Below are 23867 nucleotides of genomic sequence, written 5' to 3'. Positions count from 1 at the left end.
CCTCCTTTTCAAAGCTGTACATGTTCTTGAACCCATCATGTGTCACTCTCCTATCATACTGCCACGGCCTCCCCAACAAAATATGGCCCGCATGCATAGGCACAACATCACAAAGCACCTCATCCTGATACTTCCCAAAAGAAAAAGTAACTAAAACTTGTTTATCCACCCTAACCTCCCCACAATCATTCAACCACTGCAATTTGTATGGTCTAAAGTGTTTTAAGGTTGGTAAATTCAATTTCTCAACCAAAGTAGTGCTAGCCACATTAGTACAACTCCCTCCATCAATGATCATACTACATACCTTATTGTTGACATGGCATATAGTATGGAAAATGTTCTCTCTCTGTTGCTCTGCATCATCCACCTTAATGTGTGCATTAAGAGCACGCCTGGCAACAAGAGACTCACCTGTCACAGGGTATACCACTCCATCATCATCACTAGCATCATCCAACTCGGGCACCTCATTACTATCATCCTCACTCTCAGTCATCACTTCTCCATTGTCACGCATAATAATCACCCTCCTATTTGGACATTGAGAAGCAATGTGCCCTGAACCTAAACACTTAAAACATTTGATATCTCTATTCCGTGAAAGTTGGGATTCTACCTTGGGTTTGTTGCTAGTTCCCTCATCTTTTCCCTTAGGTGGTTCGGTCTTTCTCTTTGCTTCAGCTGGATCATTCCTATCCCATTTTGATTTCCAAGTAGTGCTAGAAACCGAAGTGTACCTTGCTGTCCCTTTTCTCTTTAATTGCCTCTCCACCTTCATAGCCATGTGCACCATGTCCTCTATCTCCACATAATGCTGCAATTCAATTACATTGGCTATGTCCCTATTCAACCCACTCAAAAATCTAGCCATGGAGGCCTCTCGATCCTCCTCTACATTAGCTCGAATCATCGCCACCTCCATCTCCTTATGGTAATCCTCCACACTCCTAGACCCCTGTGTAAGATTTTGTAATTTCTGGTAAAGGTCTCTATAGTAATGGCTAGAAACAAATCTCCGCCTCATGAGAGCTTTCAACTCTCCCCATGTCTCTATAGGCCTCTCATAATTCCTCCTTCTATTGGTCACTAATTGATCCCACCAAATAATAGCATAATCAATGAACTCAATTACCGCCAACTTCACTTTCTTCTCCTCAGAGTAATTATGGCAATCAAACACCAACTCTATTTTTTTCTCCCACTCTAGATAAACCTCAGGGTCAATTCTACCTTTGAAAGATGGTATTTTCATTTTGATGCTACCAAGGTCTCTATCTACACCATCCCGACCCCTTAGATTCCCCTCAACTCCTCTTTCATGCCTAACTCCTCTATTTCTACCCGACCCAACGTCAGATGCTAAATCTTCCTCTTCCTCACCATCTCCTTCATTCTCATACTGATTTTCAACTCTATGCTCACGTCGCCTCCTATCCCTCCTACCTTGTAGATTTCTAATCGATGCTTCTTGATGATCCATCCTATCCCTCACTTCACCCAACACCAAGTTCAACCGCTCAAACTGTTGTTGCATGGCTTGCAATACAAAGGATGAGTTATCTGTTCTCCCCATTGGTGATGCGCTACTCTGATGAGACATTATCAGGTGCTACACAAAAGAATGTTAATGGCAAAAAAAAAGTAAACCTCACACACTCCCTTACGTGTTTACACTCGAATAATGACACTTCACTCGTGTTTCACTCTTAATTGGCTTTTTTTCCGATAATAGTTTCACACTCTCTTGTCTTTTACCTCAAGAGTTTTCCCACTCAAGTTCTTTAAGAACTAATTGACTCAATCAAGACAAAGCAACCTTGTTTTATCCCAACTAGTAATTAGGTCCAAGAAACAAGAACAAGAGAAACACGGAAGGAATGAAAAAAAATGGTACGTGAATCAAGGAAATTATATGAATGAAACAGTAACTATAAGACAAGATACCAACTAGAATCACCCCTTTTCTTTTCTTTTCATTTCACCAACTGATTTGATCACAATCAAGAATAAGCAGTTGAGAAAACCCTAACAATAACTCAAAAACCCTTGGACAAGTGATATACGGCAGCCCCCAGAACAAGAGATTTCAGCCAACACAAACCCTAGAACAATGAATTTCAGCAACCCTAATAATAGTGAAGAAATCTGCTAGCCACCACTATTTTTTTTTTTTGTAATCAATCCTAGAACAATGAAGCCCTATAATTAAATATGCAAGAAATAAAAGATAGAATAAGACCTGATTGGAAACCTTGCTCTGATACTAAATGATATGAACCCTTGGGAATGAATTCCCTTGAACCCACAATCAATTTGAAAACTCCCCAAGAAAGCCAAAAATCAAGTCAAGGATGAAGAATCTAGACCCGATGAGAACCCGTTTCAAGAACTTAAATTATATTAAAATCTAGACCCGTTAAAGAACCCGTCTCAAGAACCCAGATTACAAAGGAGGAACGCCACAAAGGTTGTGATTTACCTTTGATAAGTTCAAGAGTTCAATCAAGAACAAGAGGAGAAAACTCAACTCACAAACAAAATTCAATATTGTCTAATCTCTCAAATGAGGCTACAAAGAGTTTTTAAATCCAAACCTAATCAAAACCCTAGCCAAAATAAAGCCCCTTTTACCCAAAATTACCCTTGATGAACAGTACCGGCTACAGTATGCGCGGCTACAGTAACCCCTACAATAAATTGATGAAACCCTAGTTCCTAAAATGTAACTTTCCAAATAAGTCCTTGGCCAAAATACAAGGCCTTCCCAAAAACATAGTTCATAAGAAATAAAACATGTGAGCCAAGCATCTTCAAGCCCACTTATTCTAAACTAATAAAATAAATCATTTAACCAAATTAGAAGCCTCCAATAACAATCGGCCATATCTCTAAGTCATGTCTTCCCACAGCTTGAATAAAGTGGATCAAAGCTGGTTCTTCTTCTTTCAGACTCATCTTCAGTGTTGGGCTCTTACTGGCTTCATCCCAAGTGGATTGCACCAATCCTTGCATTGCTTCATTGATCTTCTTGGCCCTTGATCTTGTAATTGGCCCATCTGGAACTTGCAAAGGATCTTTAAGAGTAGGCCCACCTTGGTTCCTATCACTAACTATAGCTCGACAACCCCAAACTTTAAAATGATTTAAGTTTGGTTTTCTTTTCTTTCATAATTCATATGGAGAAACTTTAGTTTTCTTGTGGGGTATTCTATTCAAAATATAGCATGCTGTCAGCATAGCTTCTCCCCAAAAACTTTTGTTTAAACCAGAATTAGTAAGCATGGCATTAACCATTTCTACTAAAATTCTGTTTTTCTTTTCTGCCACTCCATTTTGTTGTGGAGTGTAAGCCATAGTAGTTTCATGAATAATGCCTACATATTCACAATAAGCAGGAAAGTGATATTCACCTCCTCTATCGGATCTAAGACATTTTATCTTGACACCACATTGATTTTCTGCTTCATTTTTATATGCCTTAAAATTATCCAAAACTTGGTCTTTTGAATGCATCAAATAAACATAGCAATATCTAGAGAAATCGTCTATAAAAGTCACAAAATATTTTTTACCTCCTCTAGTAGGCGTGCTATGCATGTCACATACATCACTGTGTATTAATTGCAATAAAGATGAAGTTCTTTCTAATCTAGAAAAAGGTTTTCTTGTAATTTTTGTTTGCATGCATATTCTACATTTATCTATCATATCTTTAGCATATTTAGGAATTAAACCTAAATTAACCATGTCATCAAGCTTTCTAGCATGAACATGTCCTAAACGACAATGCCATAAAGAATATGAATCAATCATATAACCAGAAACATTCACTTTATTATTAATATTGAGTTTGAACATGCCTTCACTCAGATATCTCTTCCCCACAAAATTACCCCATTTGGTCAGAACAAATTTATCTTCAAAGACTAATTTAAACCCATACTTATTCAGAAGACTACCAAATACAAGATTTTTCCTAACTTCTAGTACATGATATACATCACTGAGAGTAAGCACTTTTCCAGAGGTGAACTCCAAATCTATTGTGCCTTTGCCTTTAACTGTAGCAGTGAATGAATTTCCCATGTAGATAACAAACTCTTGTCTTTGCCTTCTTCTGACTCATACTTTTTAAACAAACTCTTGTCTTTGCAAACATGTCTTGTTGCTCCCGAGTCAATCCACCAAGAGTTGTCTCCTTCGAGAATATTGACCTCAGAAATCATGGCCATAAAATTCTCTTTGGAGTCAGAGTTTTGTTATTTCTTTTTAAGGAAACGACAATCTCTTTTGTAATGGCCTGACTTTCCACAATGAAAGCAATTTACACTCAGTTTCTTCTGATTCTTGCCTTGGAAGTAACTTTGTTTTCTTCCAAAGTCATTCTTTCTCTTCTGGTTTTCATATCCAGATTTCTTGGGTTGTCCAATTTTGTGAGTCTACCCTTCCTCTACCATATGCATATTGGAGGTCAAAGAGTCACGCTCTTCTTTACCATCTCTGAGCCTTATTTCCTCTTCTATACGAAGATGTTAGCTTAGATCTTCGAGAGACATTTCCTCCTTTCTATGCTTTAGACTTCTTTTGTAGTCTTTCCATGATGGAGGAAGTTTATCGATAATGGATGAAACCGATATAGAATCATCCATCTTCATATTATGTTGAGTGAATTGATCAAGAATATGCATCATCTCATCGAATTGTTCAACAATAGAGTCTACCATTTTATAACTGAAAAATTTGGTAGCCAGAAATTTCTTGCTTGTAGCATCTTCTAAAAGATACTTAGCCTCAAGTGCGTCCCACAGATCCTTGGCAGTTGCTTTGTTCTGGTACGCGTCAAACAATGTGTCATACATTGCATTGCAGATGTGACCCTTGCAGATGTAGTCGTCTTGTTCCCACTTGATTCTTGCCCGACTTTGAGCAATTGTCTCGTCCTCATTTGCAGACGGCCTAGGAGTGGTTAGAACATACACCACTTTAAGACTAGCCAAGAGAAAGTACATCTTCTTTTGCCAGCGTCGAAAATTGGCTCCATCAAAACGTTCGAGTTTAACAAAATCCGCAACAAACTCTCTCAAACTATGTGCCATTAGTAATGAAATATTGTCTTAAGATTGTTGGTATAAACGGGCTGCAAAACAGACAATAGTGAGAGAAAGTTTGCTTCAAGGCGCGTTACAATGTCGCTTTCCTTAAGACAATATTCGCCCCCACCAATAATAGTATGCACACGGGTTACAAGCGAATTTACCTCCAAGATACAATAAAGCCCAGAACAAGTCTGTTTGTCTAACTGTGTTATGCACACACAAAATTAGATCCCGAATACATTCAAATTTTGCTATTCAACCAAGAAATTAGAAATCTGTTCTCTCGAGAACAAACAGATTCTAACAAGTTTTAATAATATGAAGAAGTGAAGAACTTGGGAGAGAGAGAGAATTCGAAATTATATTCTGTCATTTTCAAATGGCAGGCCAATGGGTCTATTTATAGATAACCAAAGGTTGTGAACGAAAAGTTATAACTCTTTGTATTCCTGAAAACTGTTCAGAACAAGTACATATACTATGTCTGTTGCCATTTGACGCAACAGTTGGACTTAGTCCAATGGTCGCCTGGCTTCCATTTCAACTGGTTGGCACCAGTTCGAATCACCGCGTGTGCGCTTGGGAAATTAAAATTTGTTTTTTCTAAGCATCGCAGCGCCTTGCGCATGGAGCCCCTCCTGATGGGTTGCTACGCCTCGTGCATGCCCGCATGCAGTGCGTCGCGCCCTTGAGCCCATGCGTTGCATGCCTCTTCATAAATCAGCAAGATAATGAAGAGGTGTGCTCGAACCCATCCCATGGCGCCATTACATAAGAAGCTACAATACCACTAGGCCAATCAAATGCATGGCGTGAGTGTAGACCCAAACTATAATAAACGTTACACCTTTCCATAACTTCTCTCTTTCCAATTTAATTCACAACTTCCAAAATAACCCAAAAATATTATTAATAATAAATATTATATATATATTATTTTGAAAATATTTCCAACAGCTTCAGAATTCCTATAACGGGTCCGAGACTCTAACAAGGTCAGTAATATGCAATTTATGGAAATAAAGTTGGTAAATCTATCAAAAAAGGGCATAATAAGTTTTGCTAGAAAATTTTATGACATTTTATTTCCATGTATACTAAAACTTGGGTTTACTTCTAACTGAGCAGTTGCGGCAGTCCTTTATTCAGATGTGGACAGTGGATCCAAGCAAGGAACATCCAGGCATTTGGAACCGTTACCCCAACTGTCAGATTGGTAGCTGGGATTTGAATAATGCAGCCGATCAAAAATCATTCTTTGTGAGCCAAAATATGGTTGTACTAAGCCAACAATTCTCATTAAAACTTAATTCTCGTTCGATTCTGAGGAGGGTCCCTAAACCTTATAGGATCAGACCGACTTTTTTATATAGCCAAAGTGGCTCAGATAAAATGATATATCTATAGCTGAAATGAACTAAACAACTGAACAAAGCAATGCTCAAGAATGACAGTGACAGGAGCATCATATACCATTAATGGGTAAACAGTTCAAATGATTATCAGATAATGGAGCAAGCACTGAGGACCCAAGAGTATTAATATCAATTAATGATGAATGTGATGCATATTGTTAAAGATATTTCAGGAAACAATACCAAAATATATAGGAGACGAAATAAGGAATTATCAACAATTAGTTCCAAAATAACATGAAACGTGTCAGCAGTTGCACATTGTGAAATCCCTCTTCACGCAATTGAGAGTAAGACAAAGCAAAGCAAAGCAATTTAGGAAAAAGAAAACGAAAGCATATACGGAAACAAAGCATCAGTTGTTCAAGATAGTATCAAACACAAGCATATCAAAATAAGATAGTATCGACTGTATTGGGTCACTAAGGAGTGGGCATTGACTGAGCGAAGAGAGAAGAATGCTTCCCGATGGAAGAAAATATCTCAAGCACAAAACGAATCCCAACTTGTAATTACCAAGAACTTGTAATTAGGGGTGTAACCGGTCTATTCTGGTCCAGTTTTAGACAAAATTTAGGATCGAACCGGTATGTACCGCTTTTGTATTTTTCAAAACCAGTTACACACCGGTTAACCTCTTAAATTGGTATCTCCGATTTTACCGGTTTCTGGTCTGGTCTGGTCCGGTCCGGTTTTTTAAAATGTAAGTTTGTCATTAAAAAATAAAAATCTGTTAATAAAAAAAACTGCTTCAAAAAATTTATTCTAAAAATTTGTTCATATTACAAAATCTGCACTACTAAAAAAATCTGTTTTTGTAAAAAAATCTATTTTTGTAAAAATATTAGTATTAGTTATAAACTTATATATTAGTATAACAATATAATATATTAGACTATATAATAGTATTAATATTATACTATTAGTATAGTTATATATTAGTATAGCTATATAATATATTAGACTATATATAATATAATTTAATATATATATTTTATGTTTAAAGCATATGATCAATTAAATTTTCATCTTTAAGATTAAACTTTTATTTTATAAATTAGAATAACATTATCTTATATATAATTATATTAATAACATATAATCAAACAAATTACAAATGTTCATATTTAAGATTAATATTTTATGTTATAATTTATAAATTATAATATCAAATTATTTCATATATGATATATAATTATATATTATATATAAAAATTTCACATATAATTATATATTATATATAAAACTTATATATAAAATATTAATTTTTATATTTTTTAACCCCAACCGGTCCGGTCCAGTCCCGAAAATCGTAGAACCGAAACCGGACCTGTTCCTGTTGGTTTGCATAATTCAAGAACCGGTTCCGGTTCAAAACCAATCCAACCGGTCCAGTTCGGACTGGTTTTTCGATTTAAATTTACACCCCTACTTGTAATGCCCTTTATATGTACAAAAGGCAGTATTAGGAATGTCCTCCTTAACCACCCTTATTTGATGATACCTTGATCTTAGATCCAACTTAGAGAACACCTCGCCCCACAAAACTCATCCAATAGCTCATCAATTACTAGAATGGAGAATTTGTCTTTGATGGTATGTTGATTCAAGGTCCTATAATCAACACAAAGCCTCTGATTGCCATCATCCTTGTGAACCAACAAGACAGGTGAAGAAAATGGGCTAGAACTTGGTCTGATCACATCTAAATCCTACAATTCTTTTACTATTCTCTTGATCTTAGCCTTTTGATAATAGGGGTAACAATAGAGTCTATTAGAGAGTGGAGATGTCCCTTCTTTCAACACAATTATGTGGTTTGTTCTAAAAGGTGGCAATCCCTTTGGTTCTGTAAATACCTTTCGAAATTGTTTCAGCAATTGAGCTAAGTCCCATGGTTGTTCACCCTCTAGTGGCTTTTCTTCCATTGAATTTAACTGTATTAGCAATCATTTTCCTTTACTTACAGACGTCAACGCTGAATTCTTGCCACCATCCCATGACCATTCCTTCAAATTCAACCCCATCAGCATAATATTCATTCCTTCAAACATGAATTCCATAAACAATTTTGCAAAATTCCATACTATTGGACCCAAGGTCTTGAGCTAGTGCACCCATAACACTACATCACACCCGCCAAGATTCAAAACAAAACGTGAACTTAAGAATGAATAACATTGAACCTTGAGGCTTCCATCCTTGCACAACCTCGCACTTTTGATCATCTCACCATTAGCCACACGAACTGAGAGTTAAGCTGTCAAGTTAATTGGCACCTTGAACTTCTGTACAAGAGATGCATCTAGGAAGTTGTGGGTACTCCTTGAGTCCATCAGGATCACTATTATCTCATCTTTTATTTGTCCCAACAGCTTCATTGTATTAGAATTTGGTGTTCTAGTCATGACATGAATCGATATCTCAGGACCAGACTCCTTGTTTGTAGATCATGATTGTTTTTCCCCTTCTTCAGGCCTCCCCCTTCCTCATCTCCTGAATTACATGCTAATTCCTTCATACCTTGCAACATAGAAATTCAGGGATTTTTGCATTTATGCATCGGGTTCTTCTTCTCATCACATTGGTAACATAAACCCTTCATTCTCTTTTCATCCATCTGCGCCGATGATATGCTTCTAGAAGATGATGCTGGCCTTATTCCCTTATTGGATCCTTCCCAGTTCCATTTATTTTTTACTATTAACATACTGTTCTTATCTTCTAAGTTTTTGAGAGATCTTCTAGCACTCAATAGGTATTCTTCATGTATCTTTGCTACCTCAAACATAGCATTCAAGTTTATAGGATTTAACATTCTAATAGGCAATCTTATCTCATTTTTTAATCCACTAAGGAAGCAACTCAACTTATGTGTATCAGACAAACCTCTGAGTTGATTGAAAAGATACTCAAGCTGAGACTTGTAAGCTGAAACATAGGTGGTTAGTTTAAGTCTAGTGAGGGCCTCCATTGAATCATCGTATGCAGTAGGTTCAAATCTTATCAACATAGCTCGGGAAAAAGTCTCCCAGCTATTGAGCATTCCCCTCTTTGTCGTGTATTGATTCCACACTAGGGCTTTAGCCTCCATGTGATAAGAGGCCATCAACAACCTTTGTGCCGGTGGGGTCTGGTGAAACTTGAAGTATTGAATGGCCTTGGATAACCATCCCGCGAGATTCTCCCCATCAAAGTGAGCAAAATCCAACCTCACACCTCTTTTGAGACCCCTCTATTGATCTTGGCCCTCCTGTTCGTGCTCCCATTGCCTCTCTATGTTAGCCACTGCATTCTGATTCCCTATAATAATTCTCATCTTGTTAGCTAATTGGTCTAGTCATTCCTTGATTTCAAGAAATTTTTTCTTCATGAGCTTCCACTTGCTTCTACATTGCGTCCTGTTATCGCTTGAACCAAGTTTCATCTGCCATTAGAATCGACTGCTCTGATGCCAAAATGAAATGAATCTCAATACCAACAGTGAGAAATGAAACTATCACTCAATGAAAATAAAGGTGAAAGTGCAATTGATAGAAGATGAACAATGATATTCATAAACTCATTAGATTATTCGAGGTAATCTGCCTCCAGAGTCCCAAATTCGTTACAAGCAAAATCATACATCTTTTCTCCTTTCTGTTGCCTATATATTTCCCTCCCGAAGAGCATTCATATTCGGTATCTCAAATCATGTTTTCCCCTATATTTTGGGGGAAAGTTTAGGGTTTTCACCCCAAAACCCTCCTCCAGCAGAATCCTTAAAATGGGGATCAACTATTCGAATGCTACAGCGGTTCCCCATATTTGGGGATCCATTGTACATCTCCAAATCTGATTCCGTGCTTTCCCCGACGTTGCTCTCGCATCTCCTTCTCTTTGACCATTAGGTGCCCTTGTCGTTTTCGCCCCTCCCTCGCATCGCAACCACTATAGACGACAGCCCTTCCATAAAAAATCAATGCAAGTCCTCATCCCCTCTCGGTTTCCTACATGGCTGGATTCCCCCATTCTTTCTCGCACATATTGATCTGTTCAACTTCCTCCATGGCTAGACTTTGTGAGAATCGGGATCCTCCATGGCTGGTCATTGAGCTTCTCTATCGCATTTCATTTTTGGGATCCTCCATGGTTGGACTCCATCCTTCTCTCTAGGCCTGCAACTCGAGCAACCTGTGCTGTGTTTGGGCCCGACCCGAACCGATTCACAGGATACACAAACCGACCCGACCCGACATGAGTCGGGCCAACCCGTTTCTTTTCAAATTCTACAGAAACCATTTTTGACTGTCAAACTGATCCTCTTCAACTCCAACCCACTCGAAAGCAAAACCTCCATAGCTAATATCTAAGTCCAAAAAGGCAACAAAACTCCGATTCGTTACCTCCACCATGACCATATGAAAAGCCCATTAACAAGATCAAGAGATTGCATGTGCTCCACTCGGAGATCAAAACAGTAATTTATATTAATTTTACCTGGGGCGTGTTTTTCTCTTCTATGCGTCTTCAAATCTAAGGTTGACTCCGAGCTGTCCAGCAAGTGACGGTCCAGGTGGAGAGGATCATACACTGCAAGCATAAACGAGGCCTCCATGGTGTTGAAGAACCGCAAGTGTTTCTCGTTGGTCCACGAACGAGTTTGATGGGTCAAAAAGTGCGAGTCCATGACACAGGAAAACCACCTCCAAGACGACCGAGAAACATGCATACCTCTTGATTTAAGCGGCTGCGTTCGCCAATCCGTACCTTGATTTTACGTCATCAAGCTCCCAAAGTAATCGGCGGAAGGTAATCTATACGCGGCTTCATACCCCTTGATTTATTGATTTTATGCTCGATTTCTCGTTGTCTTGATTGCTTGCAGTGTCGGCACTTTGCTCCAGATTGGTGGGGGTTGGTTTTAGGGTGTGGAGAAAAGAAGAAGAATTGTGTGAAATAAAAGAAATAGTCGGATCATTTCGACATTTAACGGGTTCGACCCGCAAACTAGTTCAAACAGTATTTTTGAACGACTCGGGTCGGATCTATCAGACGGAACATTTTCTACACTTTTCTGCACAACCCTACTTCTATCTAGCAAAAATCTAACACTGAAATTGCTTACCCATCCGTATGCTTTGAGATCTGTTCTTGCTTATGTTTTTTTCGGATTTTTCTTGCAATTTACATACATGTGTTCATAGATTGAGATTTGCTATGCACTGATTTAAGGCTATTTGGTGCACTGAATTGCTTGCTCGAATAAAAATCCTAGCTTTTTACAAGTTCTTGTTGTTGGATTGGGACTTGCTATTGCTGTGATTTTGGTAATTTGGTGCACTAATTCTCTTTTGCAATTTACATACATGTGCTCAGAGGTTGAGATTTTCTATGCACTAATTTGGAGCTATTTGGTGTACTGAATTGCTTGCTCCAAAAAAAAAAAAAAAAAAACCCTAGCTTTTTACAAGCCTCTATTGTTGGATTATGACTTAATATTGCTGTGATTTTGGTAATTTGGCATACTAATTTGTTCTTGCTTATGTTTTTTTTCATATTTTTCTTGCAATTTACATACATGTGCTCAGAGATTGGGATTTTCTATGCACTGTTTTGGGACTATTTGGTGCAATGAATTGCTTGCTTGAAAACCCCCTAGCTTTTTACAAGTCTTTGTTATTGGATTGAGATTTGTTATTGCTGTGATTTTGTCTATTTGGTGCACTGATATGTTCTTGCCTGTGTTGTTTTCAGATTTTTTGAGAAATTTACAAACCTGTGTTATTGAATTGAGATTAGCTACTGCTGTGCTTTTTTGCATGTGTAATGCTATTGCCAAAACTATTTTTGCATGTCTAGTGCTATTCCACGGTGCTTTTTTGTACTGTTGGTGTGCTATTTTTGCACTAAAATTGATATTCAATGGTGTTATTTTTGCACATAAATTGGTATTGGTTTGCTATTTTTGCACTGAAATTGCAACCGAGGGTGCTGTTTTTACACTGTAATACTATGATGATGGTTGTGATTTGTATTTGGGAGAGGGTTAAGCCACAAGTGTTAATGGAGTTCGATCAATATAGCGGGTAATCCTAACCCAGATGGCGTGGTTATTTGTTTTGGAAAATTCTAAGCAATCTTATGTTGACATGTAATAAACTTTTGGGTTGGTGTATGGGCACTTTCAATGTATGTAATTATAACATTGTTTCATTCACGGCAGATGCAATTTGTGTTTTGATTTTGTGTGAATCGGCAATAATAGTACTTGTATGTTGATATTTATTTGTTATAAATACAATATCATTATTATTATTATTTATACCATTGTAATTCTTGTCATTTATTTATCGGTTACAAATAAAATACCCTTTGAAAAAGTGAATATTAATTATTTTTAAAATCGTAATAATTTTGTCACTATTCTCGTACCAGGATAAAAAATCAGTTTCGTGTTCAATAATTAAATTTATGTAGAAGTTAATATTACTTATCTAGAAAAAATATAAAATAGGTAGTAGTTAAAATTGTAAATGAAAGTGTGAAAAAAATAATAAAAAAAGAATAGAGAATTTATAGAAAATGAGATGTAAGAAATTTTTAAAAGATTAGTAAAATTTAGTAAGACTGAAGTAGTCATTTTCGACCTCCTAAGAATCGGAGGAAAATCGTCGCTCCGAATCTGACAGATCCGAACTCCGAACTCAGTCCTAATATTATGTAAATTTTTACTACACAATCTCCACCACACTTCACACTCTATATTTTTTTTTAATTTTTAATATTTTTAATATTTTTTGATTTTTTTTTTGAGTTTATTCTTTTTAAATTATTTCAAATTTTTTATTTATTATTCATATAATAAATATTTAATAAAAGAAGAAAATAATAAAAATTAAAAATAATATAGAGTGTGGAGTTTTAGGAGGTTGGGAAAATTTATTCTATTATGTAAGAGATTTTCTAAGGAAAGTCTGTTCGCCTCGAGAATTGATAACCAAACGACACCGTTTAACACTAGCAACCACAACTATTAACACTAGCAACGACGACACCATTTGGGTCTTGAGTACCTCTCGACTACAGCTCCCACGTGTACTCTTAACTGCACTTCCCTCCAGCTTGCTACGAGTCTTCTCTTCTGGGCCTCTGGCAGTATCTTATCATTCATTCCTATTCCCTATTTAGGTGCTTTTCTGGCAAAATTGCATGAAACTCTAAAACCCATTTTGTCAATCCCGTTTTCTCGTTTAGACTATTCTATGTACATGAAGATGTTGCAGGTTTGCATGGACGCAAAGGCTGAAAGATGCGGTCGTTTGATTCATAACCAACTAATAACAAGTGGGTTTGATTCAAATGTACACTTAAAATACAAAACTGATAATATTCTATTCGAAATTTGGCCACATGAACACAGCTCGTAACTTGTTCGATAAAATGCGTGACAGAAATTTAGTGTCCTGGACTGCTATGATTTCTGGGTTTACACAAAATGGGTATTATGAAAATGCTTTGATGATGTTTTCGGCAATGCGTGGGGTGGGTGTCAAGGCCAACCAGTTTACCTATGCGAGTGTGTTGAAGGCGTGTACTAGTATGAGGTGTTTGGAGGTGGGGATGCAAGTACATGGCTGCATACACGAGTACGTTTGTGCACAATTTGTTTGTGCAGAGTGCATTGGTTGACTTGCACTCAAAATGTGGGGAAATGGAAGACGCTTGCAAGTGCTTCGAAATGATGGCAGAGAGGGATATAGTTTCTTGGAATGCAATGATAGGTGGATATGCTGTTCAGGGGTTTGCCGATGAGTCATTTCAAATGTTTCGTTCAGTGATGAGAGAAGGTGTAGCATTTTCCACTAAACTTCTAGATTTCATTTTTCTTCTAATTGTATTCTTCTCTGTCTTTGTGATGCTGAGACTGCATGCATTTATTCTTATTTTCTGAAGCAGACATATATCATAACACTCTAGTGATTGTCTTTATTTTTGGTTGCGTTGGATCTGATCAAGAACATTATAACGTAGATAGTTTGTTTGGAAAAACGAATGTCTGATGGAGACTAGTTGAAATGAATTTTTTGAAGAGATATCTTGATTAAATTCAAATGAACCATACAATTTCTAAGAAATACATTGTTGAGTGTAAATCAAAATATTAAAAAGAACAAGAAACTTAATTGAATAGACTTGAGTTGATGGTCAATATACCCTTGGTTTCTGTTTTGAGGAAGAAGCAAAATACATTCAGGAAGACATATAGTGTACAGAAAATCCATCTCTCTCTCTCTCTCTCTCTCTCTCATCTTTGAAAGTCCCAACACTTGCTTGCATTCATGTTAGTGGTAAAAAAAAAAAAAAAAAAATTCCCCTTTTTGGTATCTATACAACTTGGGTAGAGAAAGGGCATTCACTTGTTTTCTTTTTCCTTTCTCTCTTTTAACTTAATTAAGCCCATAATTTTTGTATTTGTTTTGTTGGGGGGGGGGGGGGGGGGGGTGTTCACCAATTGAGGAACGATCGTGTAAAATTGTTGAGTGTTGTCTTTTTCTGCTTTATTGTTTTAAGAATTGCTACTCTATCTTCTGGCATATTCTCTTCGTAATCTAATTCTGCTCCATATTGTGTTCCTACAAAAATATCCTTTAGTGAAATAGTCTATCAATTGGTTAGTATCTTTAGTACCTATTTAAAAAAAACAAAAGCCCTCTGCTGAATGATGCCATCGACATGCATGGAATTTAGACAATTCTAGAGCACTTGATCTATAGTTTAATCACTACATACTCTCTTAATGGTATTTGGACAATATCCTGATCAACAGTATTCCTCTTTCTTTTAAAGTTACTAGGAAGAATTTTCTTTTCTGTATGCTTTTTTGTAATCTTCTGTTGTAGGTTTTGATACCTTTATTCGATGTTTCAATATTAAATCTTAATAGGACTGATTCCTGATGGCTTCACCTTGGGAAGCGTCTTGAGAGCCTGTGCTACTCATAGTAGTCTCATGAAGATCAACCAGACACATGGGTTAATTATCCATTTGGGTTTTGGATCACAAAATGCTTTGATTGGATCATTGATTGGTGCTTATGCAATATGTGGAAGAGTAGGAAGTGCTTATCACTTATACAAGAGTTTGCCAACTAAAGATATTATATCTTGTACTTCACTGATAGTTGGATTTGCACATGAAGCTAACCATAGCGGAGATGCCCTGAGACTCTTCAGGGAAGTAATTCAAATGCACATTGAAATGGATGAAGTTATATTTTGCTCCATGCTTAATATATGTGCAAATATATCATCACTAAGCTTTGGAAGACAAGTCCATGCTGTTGTTTCAAAAGTTCAATCCTGTTATGATGTGGCCATGGCCAATGCCCTTGTTGATATGTATGCAAAATGTGGAGGAATTGAAGATGCGAAGCATGCTTTTGATGAGATGGAGGAGAAAAATGTGATTTCATGGACATCACTGATTGCCGGATATGGGAAACATGGCTTTGGACATAAAGCATTTGCACTTTATAAGAAGATGGAACATGAAGGGTTAAGGCCGAATGATGTTACATTCTTGACTCTTCTCTTTGCTTGTAGCCATAGTGGATTGACTGGCGAAGGATCAGAATGCTTTAATAGTATGGTAAAAAAGTACAACATTTTGCCTAAAGCGGAGCATCTCTCTTGTATAATAGATCTCTTTGCACGTGGAGGCCAGTTAGAAGAAGCCTATAATTTGATATGTGAGACGAAAATCAAACCTAATGCTTCGATTTGGGGTGCCATTCTTGGGGCATCTAGCACCTATTATAATTTATCAATTGGGGAAATAGCATCCATTAATCTTTTCAAAATGGATCCCAAGAATTCAGTTAACTATGTTGTTTTAGCTAGCTTATATGCTGTGTGCGGCCAATGGAACAATGCTTCCAAGATGTGGAATTTGGTAAAAGATAGAGGTTTAAAGAAAGATCCCGGATACAGTCTTTTACAAGCTACAAAGAAGGAAATTGCACTTTTGAAGCATAGTTGAAAGTGGAGAACTATCTCATTTTATTGCCCTTGGGGAGATAGGGAGATACTGAAACCTTTACCATGCAGAACAGATGCTTCATATGTTGAGGCCATAAAGGAGTAAGGGGAGAATGCTCAAGCACACAGACTTTTGGTCCATTGATGCATTCTCAGTTCACAGTCTTTTCGTCAACATTCAGGTACTTACTAGGACTTTTTACGTCTAAGTTTGTATGTATGATTTCATCTTGATATCTTACTCCAAATGAGTGAAAGGGGTTTTGAAGCACTAAAAAGTCTCAGTTTTTATGCATATATAAAATCTGAGCCGTTAAGTTTATGCAGGATTGTTCCTGATGTCATGCTCCAAATGAGTAAAAAGAGTGTTCAAAGCTTAAATGGCTTCATATGAGTATTTGAAATATGAGCCTTAAAGCTTTTTGTTATCCATACTTATGCCTGAAGTATAAATCATATCGTGGAAAATATGTGAAAGCAAAGAAGCTTGGAGCTTTTGAGCAAGTCCAAAGCTTGAGCATATCATATTTATCTCTTGAAATCCATTTGGTGTCTAGATGCGGCATAAAATCTCACAGGTTGGAGTTCCCCATCTTCAGTGCCTCAACTACTGGTTCCCGTTATAGTTGAGGAGTTTAGAGTTTAGTTCTTATGCAGGCTGGGATTTTACACTGTTTACATCCCTTTTGCAGATCCTTTGAGTTATCGTGCTGTGACTGCTGTCTATTGATGCTAACTTCTCTTCTATCTGAGTCTTCTCTCCTCTGTGAACTAACATGGTAAGTTCTACTAAACGCCGCACTGATTCTTTAGCTTTATCGGATTTGTTTTTCTGATTTCAGTCAATTGGTTCTGTTCTTTTCCTCAACCATTAGATATTGAATGCATATTTTGTCATGCTTCCACTGCAAATGAGTGCACCATCTCTCTGGATATATCGAACCTTTATTGTGGATATGGGTGTGCTCAAGATTTTTCCTTTATTACCAATGTTGGTTGCTTAATCTCAACAGCTTTAATGTATTCATAATTTATCTGTTCACATGTGTATATAGGAGTCACTGGGTGATATCTTGTCAAGCACCAAAGCAACATTTAGCTTCAGCATTCCTATAACGGGTCTGACACGGTCAGTAATATGCAATATATGGAAATAAAGTTGGTAAATCTATAAAAAAAGGGCATAATAAGTTTTGCAAGAATTTTTTTGGCATTTTATTTCCGTGTATACTAAAACTGGGTTTACTTCTAACTGAGATGTTGCGGCAGTCTTTTTTTCAGATGAGGGCAGTGGATCCAAGCAAGGAACATCAAGGCATTTGGAACCATTACCCCAACTGTCAGATTGGTAGCTGGGAATTGAATAATGCAGCCGATCAAAAATGATTCTTTGTGAGCCAAAAGATTGTTGTACTAAGCCAATAATTGTCATTAAAACTTATTCTCGTTTGATTCTTAGGAGGGTACCTGAGCCTTACAGGGTCAGACAGACTTTTCTATATAGACGAAGTAGCTCAGATAAACTGATATATCTAATATCTATAGCTGAAATGAACCAAACAACTGAACAAAGCAATACTCAAGAATGATATAGTGACAGGAGCATCATTAATAATGGGTAAACAATTCAAATGATTATTGGATAATGAAGCACTCAAGAGTATTAATATCAATTAATGATGAATGTGATGCATATTGTTAAAGATATTTCAGGAAACAATACCAAAATATATAGGAGAGGGCATAGATTGAGGTAAGAGAGAAGAATGCTTCCCGATGGAAGAAAAATATCTCAAGCGCAAAACGAATCCTAACTGCCCTGATCTATTGGAATAAAGGTAAGTAGGAGCCTCAATCAAGCTTTAGACGCTTAGGGAGACCACGTTCTGATCATCTAAAAACATGTTTTTCTGATAGTGTCATCTAAGGCATTCTTTTCATCTCATCTCATGTCATCTAATCATTACAATTTTCTCAAATTCTAATACAAAAAAATAAAATAATTCAACTTTTTCAAATTCTAAATTAAAAATAATATTAAAAAAAACATATGATAACAATATTTTATTCAACTTTCAACTTTTGTTTTTCTGATAGTGTCATCTAAATCATTCTTCTCATCTCATCTTATATCATCTAATCAGGAAAGAGAGGGAGCAAGCGAGCAGCACTCCGCATATTATCGGTGTACACAGATGGATAGTCTCAATTGCTTGAAAAAGTAATTTCAATTGATGCAGGATATATACATACATTTTTCTTGTGAAGCATATGTGATACTATTATATTATATTATATTATATATTACATCATCCTTTGTTTCTGGTGAACCCATCTCCCCATTTTCATTGTCATTATCTTCCTTTTCTTGTTGGCACGATGCTTAGCAGCAATCCTTAACTTCCTCTTGGCATTGCGCATTGTATTGACAACAGCCATTACCTTTTCTTCCTGTTTTCTCTTGTCCCGTTTCACCTTGAGATTCTTCCTGATCTCGCTGTACACTTGTACGAAGTTTTGGATGCCTATAGTATTCTTTATTGTTTCACGAACTTCTTCTGCCAATTGCTTTATGTCATCTGCAGGACAAGTTAATGCCCGTTACATACAAACTCAACAGATTGCATGAGAAAATCATTAATTTAGGGTCATGAGATTCAGCAAGCTATCTATCCGCTATAGGGAAAACTTAATTGCTATAATATTACATTATGAATGAAAATTCATGCAATTCCAATAATCTCGACCATATTACCTCACCAACAGAAAAGCACGAGGAAAGACGGAAAAAGGATTCTTGAAATTAATCGACTGTTATAGTGTGGAAACCAAACTCACCAAGGATCACTTTCCCAGAAAATCCTTCACAAACTTTATATAGGGGCAGTAGGATTTCAGGTACATAATGTAGGCAATCGTCCCGACTGATTTGTGATGATATTTTTGAAAAACAATTGAATATAATTTTCATCTGCATAAAACAATTAAAATATCATTAGTAGCATGTATCTCAAGAGTGAAATGTTTCTGAAAAGGCATTTGAATCGTTAAGGAATTTTCTAAGAATATCTTCAACAAGCCTAACAAACTTATGCTACCACCTCTGGAAAACAAACCTGAACAGCCTCCATCTGAAGGGCAATCTTTCCCATTCTTTTGAGCAAATAAGAAACAATTGCATGTCGGATATCATTGGATTGGCCAGGATCCTTTTGATAACTTACACCAGATGTAAGAGACAAAAACACGCTTTTTCCCTTTCTTGAATCCAGCAGTTGGAAAGCTTCAAGAAAACGGACTTGCTCATGCTGTTCAAGGGTATACCATAACTCCTTCTGTGCCATCAAAAAAGTGAAGACAAGATTTTGTGTTACAAGATACGTGGAAGAATCATCGAGTTCATTGTCGCTCTTCTATAGTTCATTGTCGCTCTTCTATAGTTCATTGTCGCTCTTGAACAATCAAAATACAAATTATACATATTTTTTTTATTGGTGATAATATAATTTATTCCAAGTAAATAGGCATAACCCAAGTACACAAGATGTATACAAGTGAGTACACCTAGATTCAAGCTATAGCAAAATAGAACTAAGGCAAAACGCTACAAATATTCTCATCCCTTACAAGGTTCTTCACCCAAATTATACATATTCTACAGATATTCTATGACCATGATATGTCAATTTATTATTATATCAGTTACAGCTTGCAAATATTTTTACCAGGCTTAGTAGCCAGAAACAAAAAGTTAGTCGATATTCAGATACCTACATAAACTGATAGGATTGATTGCTAAAACCTCATCAAAGAAAGTATTTCCTGACCCTCTTCTAATTACTTTCCCTGACATGATGTTATTGGTATGAGGACAACCCAAGTTAATAACCAAGATACTCTACCTACTGAGCCAGATTCAACTTATTACTGATTGATTTCCATTAAAATGTGCCCACATAAAAGTAAAAAAAAAAAAAAGGACCATAGAGAAACACAAGCGACAGTATACTATATGGGCATAAAAATTGTTTTACTGGAGGCTTACGAATTTTTTTCTGGGCGTAAGCCTCCATGACTTCCTTCAATCGGTTTCAAACTCTAACTAGGTATTTCTCTTGTACACGACCTGTGACTCAGGTCATGCCTAATGTTACTATCAATAAAACTTTCAATTACTAATAAAAACAAAATACTTTTTTTGAAACAGAAGCATTAGAATAAAACAACACAAGCTTCAATAGATGTTTATCATACCCTATAGCGCACATAAATATCCAAAGATCAGTAAAGAAGGGATTATGAATTAGGCTTACATACCTAAGAATAGGCTCCACAGAGAGCCTTGCTTTCATATGTAAACAAGAGAGAAGTTTCGAAACCATTAATTCCTTGTGCAATAGAACCAAAGGTAATGTTTGTAGCAAGGGCATTATTTCCACATAAAATTAAATAAAATCCTCAGCAGTATTCAATTCCTGTACGTGATAATGCAATCAAAAACGAAAACTTGGTATTAGTGGGGGAGGAGGAGGAGGAGGAGGAGGAGTAGAGAGAGAGAGAGAGAGAGAGAGAGAGAGAGAAGAGGGAAGAAAGAGGCAAGGCATACCCTCCATTCAATGAGGCAGTCCCGAAAAAAGGAGGAGCCCTCTGATGGCTCGGGTTTCACTTCGTCAAGACTTCTGTGGCTGTTTGATTATTCACGGCAGAGGGACGGGGAAAAATGACGGAGGATAGAAGTGGACTTACCAACTGTGTCCTCGAGTGATTTCGGCGAGAAGAGAGTCTTGGTTTGTGACACCGTTCTGATCTAGGGTTCTAATTCAACTAGTTCGAGTAGAATAACGCTAAAGCGCCGGGGCCATTGTATTGTGTTGGATCCAGAGATAAGTTAAGGTGAAATAATAATAAAATTATTGAAATGAGATGATTTTTGAAAGAATAAAACTATTTTACCTTTTTAATGTACCGCTTTATTTGACTGTTCGACAGATTTTTTTTTTATTTAATAATTAAAAAAATAATTTTAAATATATTAAAATATTTTTGCATTTTTTTTAAAATATTTAAATATATTAAAAAAATAATAATAATAATAATAAAAACTTGAAAATGACAGCCAATTAAATAGAACGGATTATTCATAACTCGACTCTTTTTTAAAATGTTATATGTTTGGAATACCACACTAGATAATTTTGGGTGGCTCTACTCCCACGGCTGGAGTTTTTGCTATTTGTTTTTTTTTTACTTGAATTTTTTTAAAATTTTTAAATATTTTTTAAAATAAAAAGTTACAATATTAATAAAAAATAATTACTTAATCATTTAAGTAAAAAAAAACCAACGCAGCGGGAGGAGTAATTTTTTCCCATTACCAAGAAATACAAGATTTGTAATGATGCAAGATCATCGGCGCTGATTGCTTAACCATAAAAGTATTGGCATCTGTCAAAAGATAAATGCAATTTGGATATTGTAGAACCCAGATTTGTACTAAGTCGCTCAGGAGAATTTCGGCATCAGTAATACATACATCAAACCATGACGATACGTCCAACCTTTTACTATGTTGGAGTGAAGAGTTACGAGTATAACAGTCCCCAATTAAAATTAAACACGTAGGAAATTTCATAAAATATAAACTACAAAAGGCCTCATCTGATTAAACCCATCTAAGATTCACTCGTACATGCCAAAGAACCCAGAGCTTCTGATCATTGGAGGTCTATTATTTAGATATTAACAGATTGAGCGGTGGGAAGGTTTTCTCCACTAGTATTTGGAGGTCTGATGATATAATTCCCTTCTAATTCCGTTTTATAGCTGAACAAAATTGCAATAAGCGATATGGTATAAACGAGCCATCCAATAATCTTGAGAGAAAATGGAACTGGAATGGTAACCCCAATAAAAAATGCAGTATATGTGAAGAATACGCCACAATTGACAACAACTTTAGTTGTTACCATATTCTTGGGATTAATGAACCAAGCAACGAAAAAAGAAGCAAATGCAAGTAATATTGCCATATTCAGAAAATGGAAGCCTGTGGGAAAATTTGAGTGAACTTGAACGTAGACAAGTGTAACCAATAGCTGCGGTTAAGCAAGAAGGAAGGATAAATTTTGCCCAGCCCATGTTGCGGCGCCGCTCAGATTCAACCGGCCCCAAGCCAACTCCTGCTTCTATGTCGCCGACTGGATCAGTAGTACTTCTAGAAGCTTGCGATGGCCATGGATTTAGGTGCAGAAAGTTAGAGAAGCGTCGGAAGAAATATGCCATTCTGGATCTGCAATCGAAGAAGAGTTTTAAAGATTTCCCATTTATGTCCATGTCCATATACATAGATGGCCGGACCGATTCTGGATCTACTAATTAAGGAACCTTGTCCTTTGTCTAGTCTAAACATTACTAATTTTTTCAATCAAATTAGTAATTTTGTCTAGTCTAAGAATGGATTTCCCATTCTGGATCTACTAATTTTTTGTTATGTCTTTCTTATTTGATAGTCATCCCCCCCCCCCCTCGCGCGCATTGGAAAAACCCCCAACCAAAAAAATTGTAATTTCCATATACCGTCTAAAATTTTAATATATCTAAAAATGTCTCTCTCTAGTTTTTTTTTCTTATAGTCCCAAAATTCTATTTAATTTCTATATATTATTTATTTTCAAGGATGTGGATTCTTCAAAATTAAACTTAAAACTAAGTTTAGAAGAAATAATAGGGATTCCAAATTTTTTTTGTTATACAATATTTAGCTTCTTAATATGGAATCTAAAATGAAAATACAAGAAAAAATATTTAAGGTTAATGATCTATATGAAAAATAGTTGCGAGATTTTATCATCTACACTTCATTGAGTAATAAAATAATTTATTTAAACTTTCAATTATAGCATTATATAAAATAACTTATTTAAACTTTCAATTATAGCATTATATGTTTAATGCGATACGAAAATATCTAGATTTTATATGAAATCTGATAAAGTAGCTTCCATACTAAATAAAAGATGACATTCTAAAATATCTCTTGATAGTTTCTATGAAGAAAATAAACTCTAAATATTTTACTACAAAAATAATAATAGATGAATATTATTTCATGAAACATTAAATCTAAAACATATATTAAGTTGTATTTTTATAATTTTATTTCTACATTCTTTTTTATAATTTGATTTTATGTATATATTATCATCCAATAATATTATGTTTTAGAAATGTAATTTAAAAATTATTATTTATTTCTAAATATATTTATAAATAAAATAAAATTATTATAGATATTATGTAATAATTTGTGAAACGGACATCTATCTCCTCTTCAA

The 23867-nt window shown here is 35.9% G+C and overlaps 1 protein-coding gene and 1 pseudogene across 1 annotated transcript; one reads left to right on the top strand and one right to left on the bottom strand.

The window, feature by feature from the left end:
- The window catches only part of LOC121240786, a 67921-nt pseudogene extending 45055 nt beyond the window's left edge, over nucleotides 1-22866 (bottom strand).
- LOC121240705 (pentatricopeptide repeat-containing protein At3g20730-like) lies at nucleotides 13700-16632 on the top strand. The gene is given in 4 exon segments (XM_041138214.1): nucleotides 13700-13866; nucleotides 13868-14139; nucleotides 14141-14343; nucleotides 15441-16632. Coding segments are annotated over 4 exon segments (1677 nt in total). The 5' UTR covers nucleotides 13700-13758; the 3' UTR covers nucleotides 16535-16632.
- Nucleotides 22867-23867: the final 1001 nt, after the last annotated feature.

This window comes from Juglans microcarpa x Juglans regia, chromosome 7S, assembly GCF_004785595.1.
Source record: "Juglans microcarpa x Juglans regia isolate MS1-56 chromosome 7S, Jm3101_v1.0, whole genome shotgun sequence".
Lineage (NCBI taxonomy): Eukaryota > Viridiplantae > Streptophyta > Magnoliopsida > Fagales > Juglandaceae > Juglans > Juglans microcarpa x Juglans regia.
This window is presented reverse-complemented; position numbering and strand designations above follow the sequence as displayed.